The sequence below is a fragment of the Diorhabda sublineata genome, chromosome 7 (assembly GCF_026230105.1).
Source record: "Diorhabda sublineata isolate icDioSubl1.1 chromosome 7, icDioSubl1.1, whole genome shotgun sequence".
Lineage (NCBI taxonomy): Eukaryota > Metazoa > Arthropoda > Insecta > Coleoptera > Chrysomelidae > Diorhabda > Diorhabda sublineata.
The window spans coordinates 24,164,011-24,185,850 of record NC_079480.1 but is presented as its reverse complement, the minus strand read 5'-3'; the positions used below and the strand labels follow the sequence as shown (position 1 = coordinate 24,185,850).

The following is a 21,840-nucleotide window of genomic DNA, read 5'->3' as shown; positions in this document are numbered from 1 at the left end:
AATCAAATATAAATATGTTGTTTTTTCATAGTATCAAATGCAGTATTTACACTGGGTAGGCGTGAAAAATGATAAATGACAGTTGAAGTTTGGGAAAAGAGGAGGTTAGATTACCAAGATGGCTGAATAAACTGAATAAACGAATACCGCGCTAACAAATGACTTGTAACAGATTTTTTTATATATTAATTAACGTTATATAGTATAGAGGTGGACTAAACTAAAATAACGGTTTCCGCAGGAAAAAAATCGACATACCAGAATCGGTTGTTTGCTTTGGCGGTCTATATTTTTTACGAAAAACTTTCCTCAGAAAATCATAATATTTACTAGTCTCGGTGACGTGTTTAAATTTTTCTTGTATTTTCTGTTCTTCCTGATGATTCAAATCGATTTCGTTTTCGATATCGATTTTTTTACTTTTTTCCTCATCGATTTCATCCTCCATGTTATGAACGTGCAATAAACATTTGTTAACCTTATTTTGAAGATAATCTTCACCGTCTTCGAATTTTTTTAAAATATTCAATTCTTGATTCAACGTTAGAATGAAGATATCGACGAAATTACCTTGAGGGTGAACCGGCAAACGCGCTTTTTTACCTTCTTCGATTTCGTAATTGAAATCCGCGATTGCTTTATTCATTTTGGAAATTATGAGTGATTGATTAAAAAGTACTCTGCAACAAATAAATAAAATAAATTGGTTCTCGTCCTCTACTACAGAAGGCGACATAAGTCGGACAACAAATTTGCATCAAAAGAAAAAATGCAACGTCGAAATGAAGGAAATTAACTCCAGCGCTGCTGTTTCCATATTTTCGTTAGTTGTTACAGATACCGATTGTTCGGAGCGCGGCGCGTCGCAACAGAGCCCGTTTTTAAGAATTTCTGGTACGTCTTCGACACTGTTGGATGATTTGGTAGCGGTGTGTTCGGAAATCGTCGTTGAAATTCGGTAAACATAGTTTCGTACTCAGATTCGACGTGAAACTCTTTTTTGAATTGTGAACTTGTATCGGTTATTCATCCTGACCTAGATACAACTGTCTGAAGCAGGAACATGCCTCGTTTTCATGTTACTCATGCCGATTTTTCGAGATCGTTGCCAGACTTACGAGCGTCGCCGGACTTATGCCGATTTTTAGGCAACGTTGTCAAACTTTAGAGCGTAACTAAACTTATACCGATTTGTTCGATAACGTTGACGGACTTATGCTAATTTTTCGATAACGTGCGAGACTTATGAGCGTCGCCGGACTTATGCCGAAGTTTCGACAGCGTTGCCAGACTTATGCCGACCTACGTATTATGCGAAAAACATACCTTGTGAGTCTTTTTGCTCTCAATTCGGACTCGAAAGGAGTGTCAACGTCGACGGGATAATTATTAAGTAATTCGTTGAAATCAGCTGTAATTACATATTCGATATCGGATAAGGGATGGGACGGTACGAAAATGTTATTATTCATTTTTGGATAAATATTTCTGTTGGGTAGTATATAACGTTCTCTAGCTCCCACTGTAGGTTGCTAAAATTATTAAAAAAAAAACAAATAATTAGGGTGTGTTTGGCGTTTAATCGATATAAAACTTACGGGTACGTAATCGATTGTATTAGTAGTAGTAATCGATTCTTCAGTTTCTTCGATAATAATTTGCGGTGTTAATTTCTCTTCGGGAAATTCGTCGGGATTTTTTTCGGGTATATCCGGACCGAAACGGTGGAGGTTATGTGGTAGTTCGAGATGTATGTCTAGCAATTCTTCCCTATACACTTTTAATTGTTCTATTGTTTTATATTTCAGGTCTCGTAAATCGTAAACTCTTTTTATAAATTTATGTCTTATGTTGTATTGCTGAAAGTTTTTTAAATATATTTTTAATGTTTTTAAAGCTTGGGTAATACAATTAAAATAATTATAAATTACTCGTAAACCAATAAAAATTCCCTGGATTGGTCATTTTTGTCACAAAAATGTTCTAAACAAAACAATACCTAATCTAACCAATAAAGACTAACCCGACGCCTTCTGTGCTCAAAACCTCCCAAAATTAAGGAAGGATGGATTTGACAATGGCAGCGCCATCTGTGTGGCTGGTGTATCCCATAAATACTCAATAGGATTTAAGTCCCACCTATGTGCTGGTCTATCCATAGGGACAATTTCTATATCCTGTAAATATTACCATACGAAAAGTGCGGTAAGTGAAAGGGCATTGTCCTGAATTAAGGTGAAATTTTCACTTATGAATCTAACTGATAAGTGATTGATCGGATAGATAAACTGGCAGTTACCCCTAATTACAATTAATTAATTGCAGGGTAGTTGCCCGAGTTGTATTTTCTTTTATCACAAATGTATATAAATGTTGAATTTGAAGAAAAAAAAACAGTAACAAATTTAGAAATATTTTTTAGTTGAAGTAATTTATCTTTATTTATTAAAAAATTAAATTCTAGGATACTGTATCTAGACTTTTAAGCATTTTCACTTTGTATTGAGCTGCTTCAAAATTTATACTTACTTTCAATCTAGTATCGAGTACTTGCTTATATTTCTTTATAGTAGTTTCTCTTTCTTCTGGTAACGGCTTATAATTATCAGCCTCTTTCAGTTTATAGTCTCCTATATTCTGCATTGCTTCTTGTAAGAATTTTTCATCATCCGGATGATTTTTAGCCGGATCCGGTTTTTTTGCATTAAATTCTTCCCACTACAATCAAATTAAAAAACTAATCCACAAACAAAACATACTCAAAAACTATTTTATTGAATAAATAAAATACAGAATCCATTTTACATATTTTTAAAAAATTATGATAAAAAAAATGTTTTTTTCCATAAGTTATTCAAAAAACTATCCAAAACACTGACTACATAAACATATCATCATAACCTGGAGGCGGGAATTCGTCGTTATCAGGTCTATTAGGTCTTCTTGGTGGGAAACGATCAGGATCTGGAGGTCTAAATGGATCAAATCTAGCGCCAGGTGGAACAGCACCGGGTGGAAGCCCTACATTCCCGCCTGGGACTACTCCGCCAAATCCACCACCGAAAGATGGTCCTGGTGGTCTGAACAACATCCCACCTCCACCTGCCGCGGGAAATCCTAACGGTCCTATACCTCCCAGAGGATCTAGATCACTACGTCCATAATTACCAGGATTGATGTTCGGTATTACAGGTATCACTGGAACTATGGGTTGCGTCGGTGGAAAACGCCTTAAATGATCATCTTGTTGTCTAGCGTCACTTCTACTTCGACCCGGATTTTCAGTTTGACTAGCGTTTTCTTTTGTTTTCGAAGAAACAATCACTTTACTAATAAGCTGCGTTCTAATTTGTTCCACTATATCTTTATGATTAGGTATCATTTCGCTTAAAGGTCCCGATCTGGAAGCGACACTTCTCGTATTCAATTGTACGAAAGATACAGTACGTTCATCGATTCTTATCAGGTTTATCATTACTGCGTCGTCTAAATGAGTAGCTTTCAAAATGTACAATTTCCCTTGATAAACATATCTAATAGAATAATTTTCATTCCAATTTTTCGGAAGAGATTCAGATTTAGGTTCATCGCCGTCTATAATCTTGGATTCTCCCAAACCAATGCATCTAAACCCATTCGAAACCAAAACCAAATGCGTAAGACAGATCAAAATATCTTGATTATTTTTTATATCTTTTTCGACGCTGTTGTAAAGTAAATCCCAACCGAAAACAGATTCGGCCATTTCGAAATAGATATTGATATTTATTGACGAATTTTAAAGTTGAAATTGCTCGTCATCTTAATTAACAAAACTATAAGGTTATGGTTATGTACGATTTGACAGATATGACACAACTTCGATTAATCGATTCGAATCGAATTAGGTTACACAGAATAATTTGAATAGACAAGACATTCGAATATTTTATATGTGATGATAAGATTATTTAAATCACGAACGTTAATACTAACCTATTGAGGTAAGTAAATCCTATTTGTGTCTTCGATGTTGATATTTATGTAGTAATCTCGTAAGATTAGAATCCAGTTCATGTCCAATTTGAGATGTTATGGTTATGTACGGCTTGACACCTCGATTAATCGATTTGAATCGAATTAGATAACATAGAATAATTTGAACAAGATATTCAAATATTTTATATGTGATGATACGATGATATTTAAATCACGAACTGCGATACTAACCTGTTGAGCGCGTTGATCCCATTTATTTCTTCGTTGTCGGTATTTATGTAGTAGTCTAGTAAGTTTAGGCCCCAGTTTTTGTTCGATTTGAGATGACGTTAAACTCAATAGAAAATATTCTAATGCCATGGATTTCGTTTGTTTTTGAGCTTGAAATTTTACTACAGGTTGAGTTCTTTCGGGTACTCTAATATTAAAAAAAAAAAACAGTAGGTACAAACGTTTTATTGAATTATCATTTAGGAAATTCTATTTTAGTACTTTACCTGATTATACGGTTGTTGTCCTTTTCTGAATGTAAGCAGTGATTAAAATTAAATTTTTAATTTTATTAGATATTAGAATAAAAATGGAAAATAATCTACTGATATAATCGAATGTATCGCTAGTAAAATTAATTCGATGAGATACGAATGAATGAGTGATATAATAAAATTTGTAACGACCTGCCTTTGTTCTTCTCTTCTTCAATTCTATCTTCGCACATCTTCATGACTATAGGAAACATCGAAGACATAATTCTCTGTCTAATGGTCAATAAATAAGTCGAAGGGGAATTTATACCATAAATTTTAACCGGATGCATATCGCACGGGTCGGTGAAATATTTCAAGAGTTTTTTCATTTGTAATTTAGATTTTTCGAAGTCGTACGCAAATTTTCGATGTATCAAATCTAGTTTACTCTGAAAATCGTCTTCTATGTAATTCAATACACGTTCGTCGAGTTCCAATTTTTCCCTGGGAATGTGTTGACTCGGTAAAAGCTTGTGGTTTCGTGCTAATATTTTAGCGTAACGTTCTTTCAGTCCTTTAAGCGTTTCTCTTACGTGCGCCTGAAAGTCAATTTGTTATTTTTTTTTATTGTTGAATGAAAAACGAGTACACTGGGAAAAATATAGTCTTGTTTACTAGATTAAATCTTACTTTATGTTCGTTAGCAGCTTTCATAATCCTTTCGTCTTCGGCGTGTATTTTCGTATCTTCTAGACTCAATTTTACGTAAGGATCTAGATCCTTTGTAGGGATAATGGGGGCCATCCTCATCAACGGTTTAAGCACCAAAGGAGGCATGTAATGTTCGTGATTGAACTGCATTACGAAAACATTGCCTGCAATTGATATTTTTTGGATATTACAGTCGTCGAAAAACGTTTTTATTTTCATTTTTGTTAGTAGTTACATTGTTTTCAGATCTTAAGTTTTATTGGAATTAGTTCCAAGAAAACAGTCATCTGACAACGATGTTACACGAAAAATTGCGATTTTAAATGAATTTAGTGAAGATTTGACAAAATTGTAAATGTTATTGTCCGTGTTAGGTGTTCTATTCTCTATGACGTCTATGACCTTGAAAATATTTGCGCGGGAAAACCTCATTGGCGCTGGAATTAATTTTCACGGGAGAAGTTTTATTGGCGGGAAAATTTAGTATAAAACAAGTAAGTTAAGTCATTAGTTTCTGATGATGATAGTTTGATCGTCGAAACGCGCGACAGACGGTGTAATTCTGAGTGTAGTGTAAACAGTGTGTTCAGTAATTCCGACTTAACTGCGTTTATATGGTATTTTTGGTAAATAAAAATATTCAATTAAAAAAAAAAAAATTCTTACCGTCGTGACCGCACGTAAAGAAAAATTTTTCGTCCCAACTAAAACACATCCTCGGTATGAAACCGTATTGGTTATCGTGTAACGAATACGTATAATAATCTTTGAGATCTCGAAAATTTCTCGGATTCACTCTATTTATACGTATACTTCCGTCTTGCATAGCGAAAATGAGATACTTCCTTTGTTCGCTGTAATATTCAACAAATTACTTTCGTTTGAATCGATAGAATCGATTTAATGATCGATAAAAGAAAAATAATTACTCGTAAACGTAGGAACTGATTTCGACGTCATCGGCCTCGTACACCATTTTGTATCTAAATGGTATATTGTCCGATTGATCCATTTTGTATTCGTAAATGTAACCGGCATCATATCTGAAAAAAATTCTTATGAAACGCACATAAAATATTCGCCTAGATAACTCAAGGACGAATTAATTTTTTTTTGTTTACACTAGACGGCTCTGCTCACACAAAGTCTACCATCGAATCTGACAGAATGTGTTATGACGTCACCAATTACACCTCACTTTATGTAAATAAATAACGTAAAAATAAAAATTGCGATTTATTTAATTTAAAATTAATTTTATAAGGTGAAAAAATAATGTTGAAAGTTTCTAAAGTTGTGGATGAGTCGTTGGGCATTAATAGAAATGACATAAGACTAAATAATTCTATGGTTGTAGTGTGCATTGTTTCCAGTTCTGGTTATTAATTAATAAACATAATGTTTTAAGACTATTATGTTTTTTTTTAATTACATTATTTGATTAAATGAATTAATTAAAAAATTTTACTAGGTTACTAATTATAATTAATACCGAATCAAGTTTTACTATAATAAAATAAGAATAAAATTTCCCGCCATTAATGAAATTCAAATTTGACATTATTTTATGACTATGGGAAATTAGTAATGGACTTTTACACTTCTAGATTGAGCGTAACAAACAACATTGCAGTGAACTATCTAAGTATATGTGATTTTAAATTAGGTTTACACTCGTAGATGGCGCCAAAGTGATCGAAATTAATAAAATCGTACCGAATTTAAATATCGATATTCTATGAAGTTCCTTAATAATCGTTTGACACACATATAAAAGAAAATTATCCAATTTTTGTTGGAATGAAGATTTTGTTGAAGAAAATTGAATTATTCGTCATTAAAAGAATTGTTTATTCAAATTTACACTTCTAGATCGATCGTAACAAACAATATTGTAGTGAACTATCTAAGTATAGATGATATGTGATGAAGTATGTGATTTTAAATTAGATTTACACTCGTAGATGGCGCCAAAGTAATAGGAAATTAATATAATCGCAGTGAATTATTTAAAAATCGACAATCAGTGATAAATAAGTTGGTTAATAATCGTTTGACACACATATAAAAGAAAATTATCCAATTTTTGTTGGAATGAAGATCTTATTGATAAAAATTGGATTATTTGTCATTAAAAGGATTGTTTATTCAAGTTCACACTTCTAGATCGATCGTAACAAACAATATTGCAGTGAACTATCTAAGTATAGATGATATGTGATGAAGTATGTGATTTTAAATTAGATTTACACTCGTAGATGGCGCCAAAGTGATAGGAAATTAATAAAATCGTAGTGAATTATTTAAAAATCGACAATCGGTGATAAATAAGTTGGTTAATAATCGTTTGACACACATATCAATGAAAATTATCCAATTTTTGTTGGAATGAAGATCTTATTGAAGAAAATTGAATTATTTGTCATTAAAAGAATTGTTTATTCAAATTTACACTTCTAGATCGATCGTAACAAACAATATTGCAGTGAACTATCTAATTATAGATGATATGTGATGAAGTATGTGATTTTAAATTAGATTTACACTCGTAGATGGAGCCAAAGTGATAGGAAATTAATAAAATCGTAGTGAATTATTTAAAAATCGACAATCAGTGATAAATAAGTTGGTTAATAATCGTTTGACACACATATAAAAGAAAATTATCCAATTTTTGTTGGAATGAAGATTTTATTGAAGAAAATTGAATTATTTGTCATTAAAAGAATTGTTTATTCAAATTTACACTTCTAGATCGATCGTAACAAACAATATTGCAGTGAACTATCTAAGTATAGATGATATGTGATGAAGTATGTGATTTTAAATTAGATTTACACTCGTAGATGGCGCCAAAGTAATAGGAAATTAATAAAATCGCAGTGAATTATTTAAAAATCGACAATCAGTGATAAATAAGTTGGTTAATAATCGTTTGACACACATATAAAAGAAAATTATCCAATTTTTGTTGGAATGAAGATTTTGTTGAAGAAAATTGAATTATTCGTCATTAAAAGAATTGTTTATTCAAGTTCACACTTCTAGATCGATCGTAACAAACAATATTGCAGTGAACTATCTAAGTATAGATGATATGTGATGAAGTATGTGATTTTAAATTAGATTTACACTCGTAGATGGCGCCAAAGTGATAGGAAATTAATAAAATCGTAGTGAATTATTTAAAAATCGACAATCGGTGATAAATAAGTTGGTTAATAATCGTTTGACACACATATCAATGAAAATTATCCAATTTTTGTTGGAATGAAGATCTTATTGAAGAAAATTGAATTATTTGTCATTAAAAGAATTGTTTATTCAAATTTACACTTCTAGATCGATCGTAACAAACAATATTGCAGTGAACTATCTAATTATAGATGATATGTGATGAAGTATGTGATTTTAAATTAGATTTACACTCGTAGATGGAGCCAAAGTGATAGGAAATTAATAAAATCGTAGTGAATTATTTAAAAATCGACAATCAGTGATAAATAAGTTGGTTAATAATCGTTTGACACACATATAAAAGAAAATTATCCAATTTTTGTTGGAATGAAGATTTTATTGAAGAAAATTGAATTATTTGTCATTAAAAGAATTGTTTATTCAAATTTACACTTCTAGATCGATCGTAACAAACAATATTGCAGTGAACTATCTAAGTATAGATGATATGTGATGAAGTATGTGATTTTAAATTAGATTTACACTCGTAGATGGCGCCAAAGTAATAGGAAATTAATAAAATCGCAGTGAATTATTTAAAAATCGACAATCAGTGATAAATAAGTTGGTTAATAATCGTTTGACACACATATAAAAGAAAATTATCCAATTTTTGTTGGAATGAAGATTTTGTTGAAGAAAATTGAATTATTCGTCATTAAAAGAATTGTTTATTCAAATTTACACTTCTAGATCGATCGTAACAAACAATATTGTAGTGAACTATCTAAGTATAGATGATATGTGATGAAGTATGTGATTTTAAATTAGATTTACACTCGTAGATGGCGCCAAAGTAATAGGAAATTAATATAATCGCAGTGAATTATTTAAAAATCGACAATCAGTGATAAATAAGTTGGTTAATAATCGTTTGACACACATATAAAAGAAAATTATCCAATTTTTGTTGGAATGAAGATCTTATTGATAAAAATTGGATTATTTGTCATTAAAAGGATTGTTTATTCAAGTTCACACTTCTAGATCGATCGTAACAAACAATATTGCAGTGAACTATCTAAGTATAGATGATATGTGATGAAGTATGTGATTTTAAATTAGATTTACACTCGTAGATGGCGCCAAAGTGATAGGAAATTAATAAAATCGTAGTGAATTATTTAAAAATCGACAATCGGTGATAAATAAGTTGGTTAATAATCGTTTGACACACATATCAATGAAAATTATCCAATTTTTGTTGGAATGAAGATCTTATTGAAGAAAATTGAATTATTTGTCATTAAAAGAATTGTTTATTCAAATTTACACTTCTAGATCGATCGTAACAAACAATATTGCAGTGAACTATCTAATTATAGATGATATGTGATGAAGTATGTGATTTTAAATTAGATTTACACTCGTAGATGGAGCCAAAGTGATAGGAAATTAATAAAATCGTAGTGAATTATTTAAAAATCGACAATCAGTGATAAATAAGTTGGTTAATAATCGTTTGACACACATATAAAAGAAAATTATCCAATTTTTGTTGGAATGAAGATTTTATTGAAGAAAATTGAATTATTTGTCATTAAAAGAATTGTTTATTCAAATTTACACTTCTAGATCGATCGTAACAAACAATATTGCAGTGAACTATCTAATTATAGATGATATGTGATGAAGTATGTGATTTTAAATTAGATTTACACTCGTAGATGGCGCCAAAGTAATAGGAAATTAATATAATCGCAGTGAATTATTTAAAAATCGACAATCAGTGATAAATAAGTTGGTTAATAATCGTTTGACACACATATAAAAGAAAATTATCCAATTTTTGTTGGAATGAAGATCTTATTGATAAAAATTGGATTATTTGTCATTAAAAGGATTGTTTATTCAAGTTCACACTTCTAGATCGATCGTAACAAACAATATTGCAGTGAACTATCTAAGTATAGATGATATGTGATGAAGTATGTGATTTTAAATTAGATTTACACTCGTAGATGGCGCCAAAGTGATAGGAAATTAATAAAATCGTAGTGAATTATTTAAAAATCGACAATCGGTGATAAATAAGTTGGTTAATAATCGTTTGACACACATATCAATGAAAATTATCCAATTTTTGTTGGAATGAAGATCTTATTGAAGAAAATTGAATTATTTGTCATTAAAAGAATTGTTTATTCAAATTTACACTTCTAGATCGATCGTAACAAACAATATTGCAGTGAACTATCTAATTATAGATGATATGTGATGAAGTATGTGATTTTAAATTAGATTTACACTCGTAGATGGAGCCAAAGTGATAGGAAATTAATAAAATCGTAGTGAATTATTTAAAAATCGACAATCAGTGATAAATAAGTTGGTTAATAATCGTTTGACACACATATAAAAGAAAATTATCCAATTTTTGTTGGAATGAAGATTTTATTGAAGAAAAATGAATTATTTGTCATTAAAAGAATTGTTTATTCAAATTTACACTTCTAGATCGATCGTAACAAACAATATTGCAGTGAACTATCTAATTATAGATGATATGTGATGAAGTATGTGATTTTAAATTAGATTTACACTCGTAGATGGCGCCAAAGTAATAGGAAATTAATATAATCGCAGTGAATTATTTAAAAATCGACAATCAGTGATAAATAAGTTGGTTAATAATCGTTTGACACACATATAAAAGAAAATTATCCAATTTTTGTTGGAATGAAGATCTTATTGATAAAAATTGGATTATTTGTCATTAAAAGGATTGTTTATTCAAGTTCACACTTCTAGATCGATCGTAACAAACAATATTGCAGTGAACTATCTAAGTATAGATGATATGTGATGAAGTATGTGATTTTAAATTAGATTTACACTCGTAGATGGCGCCAAAGTGATAGGAAATTAATAAAATCGTAGTGAATTATTTAAAAATCGACAATCGGTGATAAATAAGTTGGTTAATAATCGTTTGACACACATATCAATGAAAATTATCCAATTTTTGTTGGAATGAAGATCTTATTGAAGAAAATTGAATTATTTGTCATTAAAAGAATTGTTTATTCAAATTTACACTTCTAGATCGATCGTAACAAACAATATTGCAGTGAACTATCTAATTATAGATGATATGTGATGAAGTATGTGATTTTAAATTAGATTTACACTCGTAGATGGAGCCAAAGTGATAGGAAATTAATAAAATCGTAGTGAATTATTTAAAAATCGACAATCAGTGATAAATAAGTTGGTTAATAATCGTTTGACACACATATAAAAGAAAATTATCCAATTTTTGTTGGAATGAAGATTTTATTGAAGAAAATTGAATTATTTGTCATTAAAAGAATTGTTTATTCAAATTTACACTTCTAGATCGATCGTAACAAACAATATTGCAGTGAACTATCTAAGTATAGATGATATGTGATGAAGTATGTGATTTTAAATTAGATTTACACTCGTAGATGGCGCCAAAGTAATAGGAAATTAATAAAATCGCAGTGAATTATTTAAAAATCGACAATCAGTGATAAATAAGTTGGTTAATAATCGTTTGACACACATATAAAAGAAAATTATCCAATTTTTGTTGGAATGAAGATTTTGTTGAAGAAAATTGAATTATTCGTCATTAAAAGAATTGTTTATTCAAATTTACACTTCTAGATCGATCGTAACAAACAATATTGTAGTGAACTATCTAAGTATAGATGATATGTGATGAAGTATGTGATTTTAAATTAGATTTACACTCGTAGATGGCGCCAAAGTAATAGGAAATTAATATAATCGCAGTGAATTATTTAAAAATCGACAATCAGTGATAAATAAGTTGGTTAATAATCGTTTGACACACATATAAAAGAAAATTATCCAATTTTTGTTGGAATGAAGATCTTATTGATAAAAATTGGATTATTTGTCATTAAAAGGATTGTTTATTCAAGTTCACACTTCTAGATCGATCGTAACAAACAATATTGCAGTGAACTATCTAAGTATAGATGATATGTGATGAAGTATGTGATTTTAAATTAGATTTACACTCGTAGATGGCGCCAAAGTGATAGGAAATTAATAAAATCGTAGTGAATTATTTAAAAATCGACAATCGGTGATAAATAAGTTGGTTAATAATCGTTTGACACACATATCAATGAAAATTATCCAATTTTTGTTGGAATGAAGATCTTATTGAAGAAAATTGAATTATTTGTCATTAAAAGAATTGTTTATTCAAATTTACACTTCTAGATCGATCGTAACAAACAATATTGCAGTGAACTATCTAATTATAGATGATATGTGATGAAGTATGTGATTTTAAATTAGATTTACACTCGTAGATGGAGCCAAAGTGATAGGAAATTAATAAAATCGTAGTGAATTATTTAAAAATCGACAATCAGTGATAAATAAGTTGGTTAATAATCGTTTGACACACATATAAAAGAAAATTATCCAATTTTTGTTGGAATGAAGATTTTATTGAAGAAAATTGAATTATTTGTCATTAAAAGAATTGTTTATTCAAATTTACACTTCTAGATCGATCGTAACAAACAATATTGCAGTGAACTATCTAATTATAGATGATATGTGATGAAGTATGTGATTTTAAATTAGATTTACACTCGTAGATGGCGCCAAAGTAATAGGAAATTAATAAAATCGCAGTGAATTATTTAAAAATCGACAATCAGTGATAAATAAGTTGGTTAATAATCGTTTGACACACATATAAAAGAAAATTATCCAATTTTTGTTGGAATGAAGATCTTATTGATAAAAATTGGATTATTTGTGATTAAAAGAATTGTTTATTCAAATTTACACTTCTAGATCGATCGTAACAAACAATATTGCAGTGAACTATCTAAGTATAGATGATATGTGCTTTTAAATTAGATTTACACTCGTAGATGGCGCCAAAGTGATAGGAAATTAATAAAATCGCAGTGAATTATTTAAAAATCGACAATCAGTGATAAATAAGTTGGTTAATAATCGTTTGACACACATATAAAAGAAAATTATCCAATTTTTGTTGGAATGAAGATTTTGTTGAAGAAAATTGAATTATTTGTCATTAAAAGGATTGTTTATTCAAATTCACACTTCTAGATCGATCGTAACAAACAATATTGCAGTGAACTATCTAATTATAGATGATATGTGCTTTTAAATTAGATTTACACTCGTAGATGGCGCCAAAGTGATAGGAAATTAATAAAATCGTAGTGAATTATTTAAAAATCGACAATCAGTGATAAATAAGTTGGTTAATAATCGTTTGACACACATATAAAAGAAAATTATCCAATTTTTGTTGGAATGAAGATTTTATTGAAGAAAATTGAATTATTTGTCATTAAAAGAATTGTTTATTCAAATTTACACTTCTAGATCGATCGTAACAAACAATATTGCAGTGAACTATCTAAGTATAGATGATATGTGATGAAGTATGTGATTTTAAATTAGATTTACACTCGTAGATGGCGCCAAAGTAATAGGAAATTAATAAAATCGCAGTGAATTATTTAAAAATCGACAATCAGTGATAAATAAGTTGGTTAATAATCGTTTGACACACATATAAAAAAAAATTATCCAATTTTTGTTGGAATGAAGATTTTATTGAAGAAAATTGAATTATTTGTCATTAAAAGAATTGTTTATTCAAATTTACACTTCTAGATCGATCGTAACAAACAATATTGCAGTGAACTATCTAAGTATAGATGATATGTGATGAAGTATGTGATTTTAAATTAGATTTACACTCGTAGATGGCGCCAAAGTAATAGGAAATTAATAAAATCGCAGTGAATTATTTAAAAATCGACAATCAGTGATAAATAAGTTGGTTAATAATCGTTTGACACACATATAAAAGAAAATTATTCAATTTCTGTTGGAATGAAGATCTTATTGATAAAAATTGGATTATTTGTGATTAAAAGAATTGTTTATTCAAATTTACACTTCTAGATCGATCGTAACAAACAATATTGCAGTGAACTATCTAAGTATAGATGATATGTGCTTTTAAATTAGATTTACACTCGTAGATGGCGCCAAAGTGATAGGAAATTAATAAAATCGCAGTGAATTATTTAAAAATCGACAATCAGTGATAAATAAGTTGGTTAATAATCGTTTGACACACATATAAAAGAAAATTATCCAATTTTTGTTGGAATGAAGATTTTGTTGAAGAAAATTGAATTATTTGTCATTAAAAGGATTGTTTATTCAAATTCACACTTCTAGATCGATCGTAACAAACAATATTGCAGTGAACTATCTAATTATAGATGATATGTGATGAAGTATGTGATTTTAAATTAGATTTACACTCGTAGATGGAGCCAAAGTGATAGGAAATTAATAAAATCGTAGTGAATTATTTAAAAATCGACAATCAGTGATAAATAAGTTGGTTAATAATCGTTTGACACACATATAAAAGAAAATTATCCAATTTTTGTTGGAATGAAGATTTTGTTGAAGAAAATTGAATTATTTGTCATTAAAAGGATTGTTTATTCAAATTCACACTTCTAGATCGATCGTAACAAACAATATTGCAGTGAACTATCTAATTATAGATGATATGTGATGAAGTATGTGATTTTAAATTAGATTTACACTCGTAGATGGAGCCAAAGTGATAGGAAATTAATAAAATCGTAGTGAATTATTTAAAAATCGACAATCAGTGATAAATAAGTTGGTTAATAATCGTTTGACACACATATAAAAGAAAATTATCCAATTTTTGTTGGAATGAAGATCTTATTGATAAAAATTGGATTATTTGTGATTAAAAGAATTGTTTATTCAAATTTACACTTCTAGATCGATCGTAACAAACAATATTGCAGTGAACTATCTAAGTATAGATGATATGTGCTTTTAAATTAGATTTACACTCGTAGATGGCGCCAAAGTGATAGGAAATTAATAAAATCGCAGTGAATTATTTAAAAATCGACAATCAGTGATAAATAAGTTGGTTAATAATCGTTTGACACACATATAAAAGAAAATTATCCAATTTTTGTTGGAATGAAGATTTTGTTGAAGAAAATTGAATTATTTGTCATTAAAAGGATTGTTTATTCAAATTCACACTTCTAGATCGATCGTAACAAACAATATTGCAGTGAACTATCTAATTATAGATGATATGTGATGAAGTATGTGATTTTAAATTAGATTTACACTCGTAGATGGAGCCAAAGTGATAGGAAATTAATAAAATCGTAGTGAATTATTTAAAAATCGACAATCAGTGATAAATAAGTTGGTTAATAATCGTTTGACACACATATAAAAGAAAATTATCCAATTTTTGTTGGAATGAAGATTTTGTTGAAGAAAATTGAATTATTTGTCATTAAAAGGATTGTTTATTCAAATTCACACTTCTAGATCGATCGTAACAAACAATATTGCAGTGAACTATCTAATTATAGATGATATGTGATGAAGTATGTGATTTTAAATTAGATTTACACTCGTAGATGGAGCCAAAGTGATAGGAAATTAATAAAATCGTAGTGAATTATTTAAAAATCGACAATCAGTGATAAATAAGTTGGTTAATAATCGTTTGACACACATATAAAAAAAAATTATCCAATTTTTGTTGGAATGAAGATTTTATTGAAGAAAATTGAATTATTTGTCATTAAAAGAATTGTTTATTCAAATTTACACTTCTAGATCGATCGTAACAAACAATATTGCAGTGAACTATCTAATTATAGATGATATGTGATGAAGTATGTGATTTTAAATTAGATTTACACTCGTAGATGGAGCCAAAGTGATAGGAAATTAATAAAATCGCAGTGAATTATTTAAAAATCGACAATCAGTGATAAATAAGTTGGTTAATAATCGTTTGACACACATATAAAAGAAAATTATCCAATTTTTGTTGGAATGAAGATCTTATTGATAAAAATTGGATTATTTGTGATTAAAAGAATTGTTTATTCAAATTTACACTTCTAGATCGATCGTAACAAACAATATTGCAGTGAACTATCTAAGTATAGATGATATGTGATGAAGTATGTGATTTTAAATTAGATTTACACTCGTAGATGGCGCCAAAGTAATAGGAAATTAATAAAATCGTAGTGAATTATTTAAAAATCGACAATCGGTGATAAATAAGTTGGTTAATAATCGTTTGACACACATATCAATGAAAATTATTTTATTTTTGTTGGAATAAAGATTGTTTTTATAAAAAAAAAATTGAATTTTGAAAAGAAAACCTTATCAAAGTTTCATTATTTTATATATATATAACGAAAATAATTTGAAAAAATTAATTACTATACTCCGATATGTTTTCTCAATTAAATAATTGATTCGTATAAACAGTGCGGTTCTAAATTAAAAGATTAATTTTTTACGCAATTATGAATAAAAAAAAATAGCGAAATTAATAAATTTTGTATATAAAATAATTTTTCTCACCCCGACATCGATAACCAGATGGTTTTTTCCGGCGTATACCGCATCCATAAAATTCGACTTCTTTCTTCGGGGAAATACAACGGTTCGAGTTCTTCTTCTGGTTCGGAATCGGCTAAAAATACTTCTTCGTCAATTTCCAATCCCGGATTCTCCTTAAGTATCCTTTGCATCTCTACCTTCTTCAATTCGACTTTCTTGGCTTTCTTCTTGGCCACTTTCTTCAAATGAATATTTCTTCTTATCTGGGATTTGTACGATTGGAAATTTTTGAATTTCGGTTGCGTTTTGAGTAAGAAAGAAACTTCGGTATAATCTTGGGGTTGGTGAGGCACTTCCACTTCCATTAATTGACCGTGTAAACAACCGACTAATATCACGTAATCCGTCTGAGGTTTCCACGTGAGATAAGTTACCGAATCGGGAGTCGGTACGAACCCGATGGGTACCAAAAAATTTGACATTTCGTTTATGGTGTTTACGGAAAATACGAATATAGTCATGTCTTCGCCTCCGCTAACTACCACATTCGATTTTGAATTCATTACTAGACTAGTAATCGGTTTATTGTGCGGTTTTATAACCTAAAATATGTGAAGCATTTAGTACAGGATTTCGATGGTGTATGCAGTTATGTACAGGGTGATCCGCGTAAGAACCTACACAGGACAAAAGCGTACAGGTGAGCAATTTACCTCTGTAACCAAATTACATACTCGAGGAGTTATGGGGCTTCAAAATTTTCTAACGTTGAAAGAAAGACGGCCTTGAAAAACAATAGAGCTTTATCTAGACAGCCGAAACCCATTAGAGCCACGCCACGCCCCTCCACTCTACGCTATTTGACGTCGGTTTGTCTGTTTATTTTTCTTCAATCGATTCCCGAGAAAAATTGTAGATGAAGGCAAATGCAATATAAAAAAAATGATTATCATATACTGGCCAAAATAGACTTTACTTTTCGGCGAAAAATAATTTTGTATCTGAGAGAAAAAACTACGACGAAGAATGAATTGAATGACATTTCGACTTTCCTTCGGTTACCGTTAATTAACCGCCTGCCCCCCCCCCAAATAGTTCTATCGCCTTCTACTTACGATTAGTAACCAATTTTTATCTTTACGAACTCGTCTACTGACGTAGACCCCGTGAAACCGGTCCTGTTTGATTAGGTTAATAAAATCTTAAGTTTGGTGAACGCGCCGGATACAAATTGCAATATAAATCTTCGTATTGTTTTTATAAGCTGTTTACATTATATTGTGACCTCTTTTTTTAGGCATTTGTGTATATTTTACATTTTAGAATCGGAATTCTTGAAAAATCCGTTGTGTATAAATAGAATTTAGCAAGTTTGGCAGCCAAAGTCAGTATATAATCATAGTGTATTTAAATAAATTAGTATGTTAACAATTAATTGTTTAGTTTCCAACAGTTTCAAAGATATTAAAATAAAGGCGGGAGTCAATCTGTGGCACTGCCAATTATTACGACGTAATAAATAATAAATTAAAAGGGACATTACATTTCGCTCAGATTCATTCAATTTGAAATCTTACCTGGGTAACTGTAAGTGTAATGTTTTTTTCGTTCTTCAAATTCAACACGCAAACCCTTATTTGCCCATCGCAAAAACCAGCTAAAATTACATCCCCCGAGGAAATTTGCTGAAAATAGTTATTCTAAGTACGTTTCAATATATTTTTTTTAAAAAATTGGTGAAGGCGCTTAGAACTTTCATCATTTTTTTGTTTTAAATTCTAAATTACACTTACATCGGTTGTCGGCCAAATCATTCGAGCACCTTTTGCCGGAAATTCATAATGAAACACCATTTTTTTATCTAAATAATTGTACACGTAAATTCTTCCGTCTTTTCCCAAACTAGCCAAATAAGGTCCGTAGCTATAAGCACCGATATCCACCACTTTACCCGCATGGCATTTATAAAACTGAGTCGAAGGCTCCGGTTCAGTCAAGGTATTCAAATCGATTTGCCAAATTCCACCATTACCGTCCTGAAAATGGAAAAATTGACACTTCCATCATCATCTGTCAACGTTTCACATACATCTGACAAATAGATTAGTTTTAATACTTTTATAGAGAAAACTGGTTTTGGGTGAATATCGAAACAAAATAAAATTCACGTAAATATTATCAGCCGTTTAAAGCGTCAATATGAACCAAGTTGAACCGACGCGAGGACAAGGTTGATAGAAATCAAAATAGCGTTCAGAAAATGTTGTTCGTTGTCCATCCTGTATTCCCGATTGGGATAAGTCTTCATTTATATAATAAGACGTAAGCGTAACCATACGATATTATTACGAACTCGTCTCCCCTTGGAGCCAGTCCTGTCTGGATGTAGTGGAATTCTAAAATTCGGCGGAGGCGCGGCCCTTTTGATTTGTGTTGGAAATACCCGGAATTCGTTTGATGTTTGTTTTTATATAGCAGGCGGTTTATTTATATTGCTTCTTTTGAACTAATTTCTAGAAAAGTCTATTTACTCATTTTTTTGTTTCTTTATTTTCGAGAACTTTTAGGAATTTCTTTTGGGATATATAGAGAGCAGTTTAGTTTATAATAAGTCGTCATAGTGAACCGACCGAAATAGAAAGTAATCGAAGTATTTCAATAAATTATTTAAGTTAGTTAAGTGTTAGTGATAAGTGAAACATTATATTTATAAGTTAGTTAAGTGTAGTGTATAGTATTTAAATAAATTAAAAACGTGAGAGACAGACACAAAAAAATTACAATATAAATAAATTTTTGGAGCTCTTAAAAAATTAGATACTTGTTGAACTAATTGAAATGGAAAACTTTTTTATTTTCAACTTTATGAAAAAAGTTGTTCCTCATAAAATGTACTAGTCGTTTCAAAATTTCAAACCGAATCATCGGATACCAAATTTTTTCAGTAGTATACGAGGTTTATAAGAAAATATGACTCAGGCGTAATAAAAAAAAGGATAATTGATAATTTTATAAAAAATTTCACAAAAAAACACTCACGCTTCAAATTAAAATCAAATTGCTGTGTGGTATCATCATTACCTGTGCAATAAACATACTCCCTTCCTCTCTTCTCTTGATAACTTGATACAAAGACATCCCTTCAGTGTAAAAATCGTAAGAAGGATCCAAAAGGATAACCCTATCGCTATCTGGCGGATCCGCTTGATCTATTTTCTCGTACCACCAAATTCTGACGTGACCGTCTAGGGAAACGGTCCACAATTCACCTTCTTCGTAAAAAATTTGCACTATCGGACCGTCGTGACAACGTTTTCGCAACGTCCTGTATACTTCTAAAGATATCAAACCTCCGTCCCAAATGAGGATATTTCCCCAATCGCATCCCGATACAACCTGTAAATATTATAATAACAATACGTCCTGTATACTTCTAATCGATTTATGCTCAATTTTCATAAAAAATCACGGAAACAAGGATCGAGTGAAAAATAATCGATTAATATCGATTGAGATCATAGTTCGAGTTAAACGTAAAAATTAATCGATTACTATCGATTGCTCGAGTGGTATTCGTGGTAATGAGATCATAGCTCGAGTTAAAAATAAAAAATAATCGATTACTATCCATTGCTCGATTGGTATTCGTGGTAATGAGATCTTAACTCGAATTGAGTTACAAGTAAAAAATAATCGATTATTATCGATTGCTCGAGTGGTATTCGTTGTAATGAGGTCATAGTTCGAGTTAAACGTAAAAATTAATCGATTACTATCGATTGCTCGAGTGGTATTCGTGGTAATGAGATCTTAACTCGAATTGAGTTACAAGTAAAAATTAATCGATTACTATCGATTGCTCGAGTGGTATTCGTGGTAATGAGATCTTAACTCGAATTGAGTTACAAGTAAAAATTAATCGATTACTATCGATTGCTCGAGTGGTATTCGTGGTAATGAGATCATAGCTCGAGTTAAAAATAAAAAATAATCGATTACTATCCATTGCTCGATTGGTATTCGTGGTAATGAGATCTTAACTCGAATTGAGTTACAAGTAAAAATTAATCGATTACTATCGATTGCTCGAGTGGTATTCGTGGTAATGAGATCATAGCTCGAGTTAAAAATAAAAAATAATCGATTACTATCCATTGCTCGATTGGTATTCGTGGTAATGAGATCTTAACTCGAATTGAGTTACAAGTAAAAATTAATCGATTACTATCGATTGCTCGAGTGGTATTCGTGGTAATGAGATCTTAACTCGAATTGAGTTACAAGTAAAAAATAATCGATTATTATCGATTGCTCGAGTGGTATTCGTTGTAATGAGGTCATAGTTCGAGTTAAACGTAAAAATTAATCGATTACTATCGATTGCTCGAGTGGTATTCGTGGTAATGAGATCTTAACTCGAATTGAGTTACAAGTAAAAATTAATCGATTACTATCGATTGCTCGAGTGGTATTCGTGGTAATGAGATCTTAACTCGAATTGAGTTACAAGTAAAAATTAATCGATTACTATCGATTGCTCGAGTGGTATTCGTGGTAATGAGATCATAGCTCGAGTTAAAAATAAAAAATAATCGATTACTATCCATTGCTCGATTGGTATTCGTGGTAATGAGATCTTAACTCGAATTGAGTTACAAGTAAAAATTAATCGATTACTATCGATTGCTCGAGTGGTATTCGTGGTAATGAGATCATAGCTCGAGTTAAAAATAAAAAATAATCGATTACTATCCATTGCTCGATTGGTATTCGTAGTAATGAGATCTTAACTCGAATTGAGTTACAAGTAAAAAATAATCGATTATTATCGATTGCTCGAGTGGTATTCGTTGTAATGAGGTCATAGTTCGAGTTAAACGTAAAAATTAATCGATTACCATCGATTGCTCGAGTGGTATTCGTGGTAATGAGATCTTAACTCGAATTGAGTTACAAGTAAAAATTAATCGATTACTATCGATTGCTCGAGTGGTATTCG

The 21,840-nt window shown here is 30.3% G+C and overlaps 2 protein-coding genes across 3 annotated transcripts in view; both read right to left on the bottom strand.

Moving 5' to 3' along the window:
- The window catches only part of LOC130446995 (cilia- and flagella-associated protein 44), a 41,823-nt gene that overhangs the window by 9,170 nt on the left and 10,813 nt on the right, over positions 1 to 21,840 (bottom strand). Inside the window, exons 7-20 of one of the 2 annotated variants that reach the window (XM_056783578.1) lie at positions 19,923 to 20,237; positions 18,635 to 18,877; positions 18,419 to 18,526; positions 16,863 to 17,443; positions 6,086 to 6,199; positions 5,823 to 6,010; positions 5,136 to 5,320; positions 4,660 to 5,044; positions 4,476 to 4,500; positions 4,210 to 4,396; positions 2,530 to 2,718; positions 1,599 to 1,859; positions 1,327 to 1,532; positions 259 to 680 (exon numbers count right to left, since the gene is read on the bottom strand). In XM_056783578.1, coding sequence (XP_056639556.1) covers positions 259 to 680; positions 1,327 to 1,532; positions 1,599 to 1,859; positions 2,530 to 2,718; positions 4,210 to 4,396; positions 4,476 to 4,500; positions 4,660 to 5,044; positions 5,136 to 5,320; positions 5,823 to 6,010; positions 6,086 to 6,199; positions 16,863 to 17,443; positions 18,419 to 18,526; positions 18,635 to 18,877; positions 19,923 to 20,237 — 3,409 coding nt within the window. Of the gene's footprint in view, positions 1 to 258; positions 681 to 1,326; positions 1,533 to 1,598; positions 1,860 to 2,529; positions 2,719 to 4,209; positions 4,397 to 4,475; positions 4,501 to 4,655; positions 5,045 to 5,135; positions 5,321 to 5,822; positions 6,011 to 6,085; positions 6,200 to 16,862; positions 17,444 to 18,418; positions 18,527 to 18,634; positions 18,878 to 19,922; positions 20,238 to 21,840 lie in introns of both variants that reach the window. The other variant, XM_056783580.1, reaches the window with a different exon arrangement.
- Positions 2,757 to 3,850, bottom strand: LOC130446997 (proteasome inhibitor PI31 subunit). The gene has a single exon (XM_056783582.1). The coding sequence runs from the start codon at positions 3,743 to 3,745 to the stop codon at positions 2,879 to 2,881; it is 867 nt and encodes a 288-aa protein (XP_056639560.1). The 5' UTR covers positions 3,746 to 3,850; the 3' UTR covers positions 2,757 to 2,878.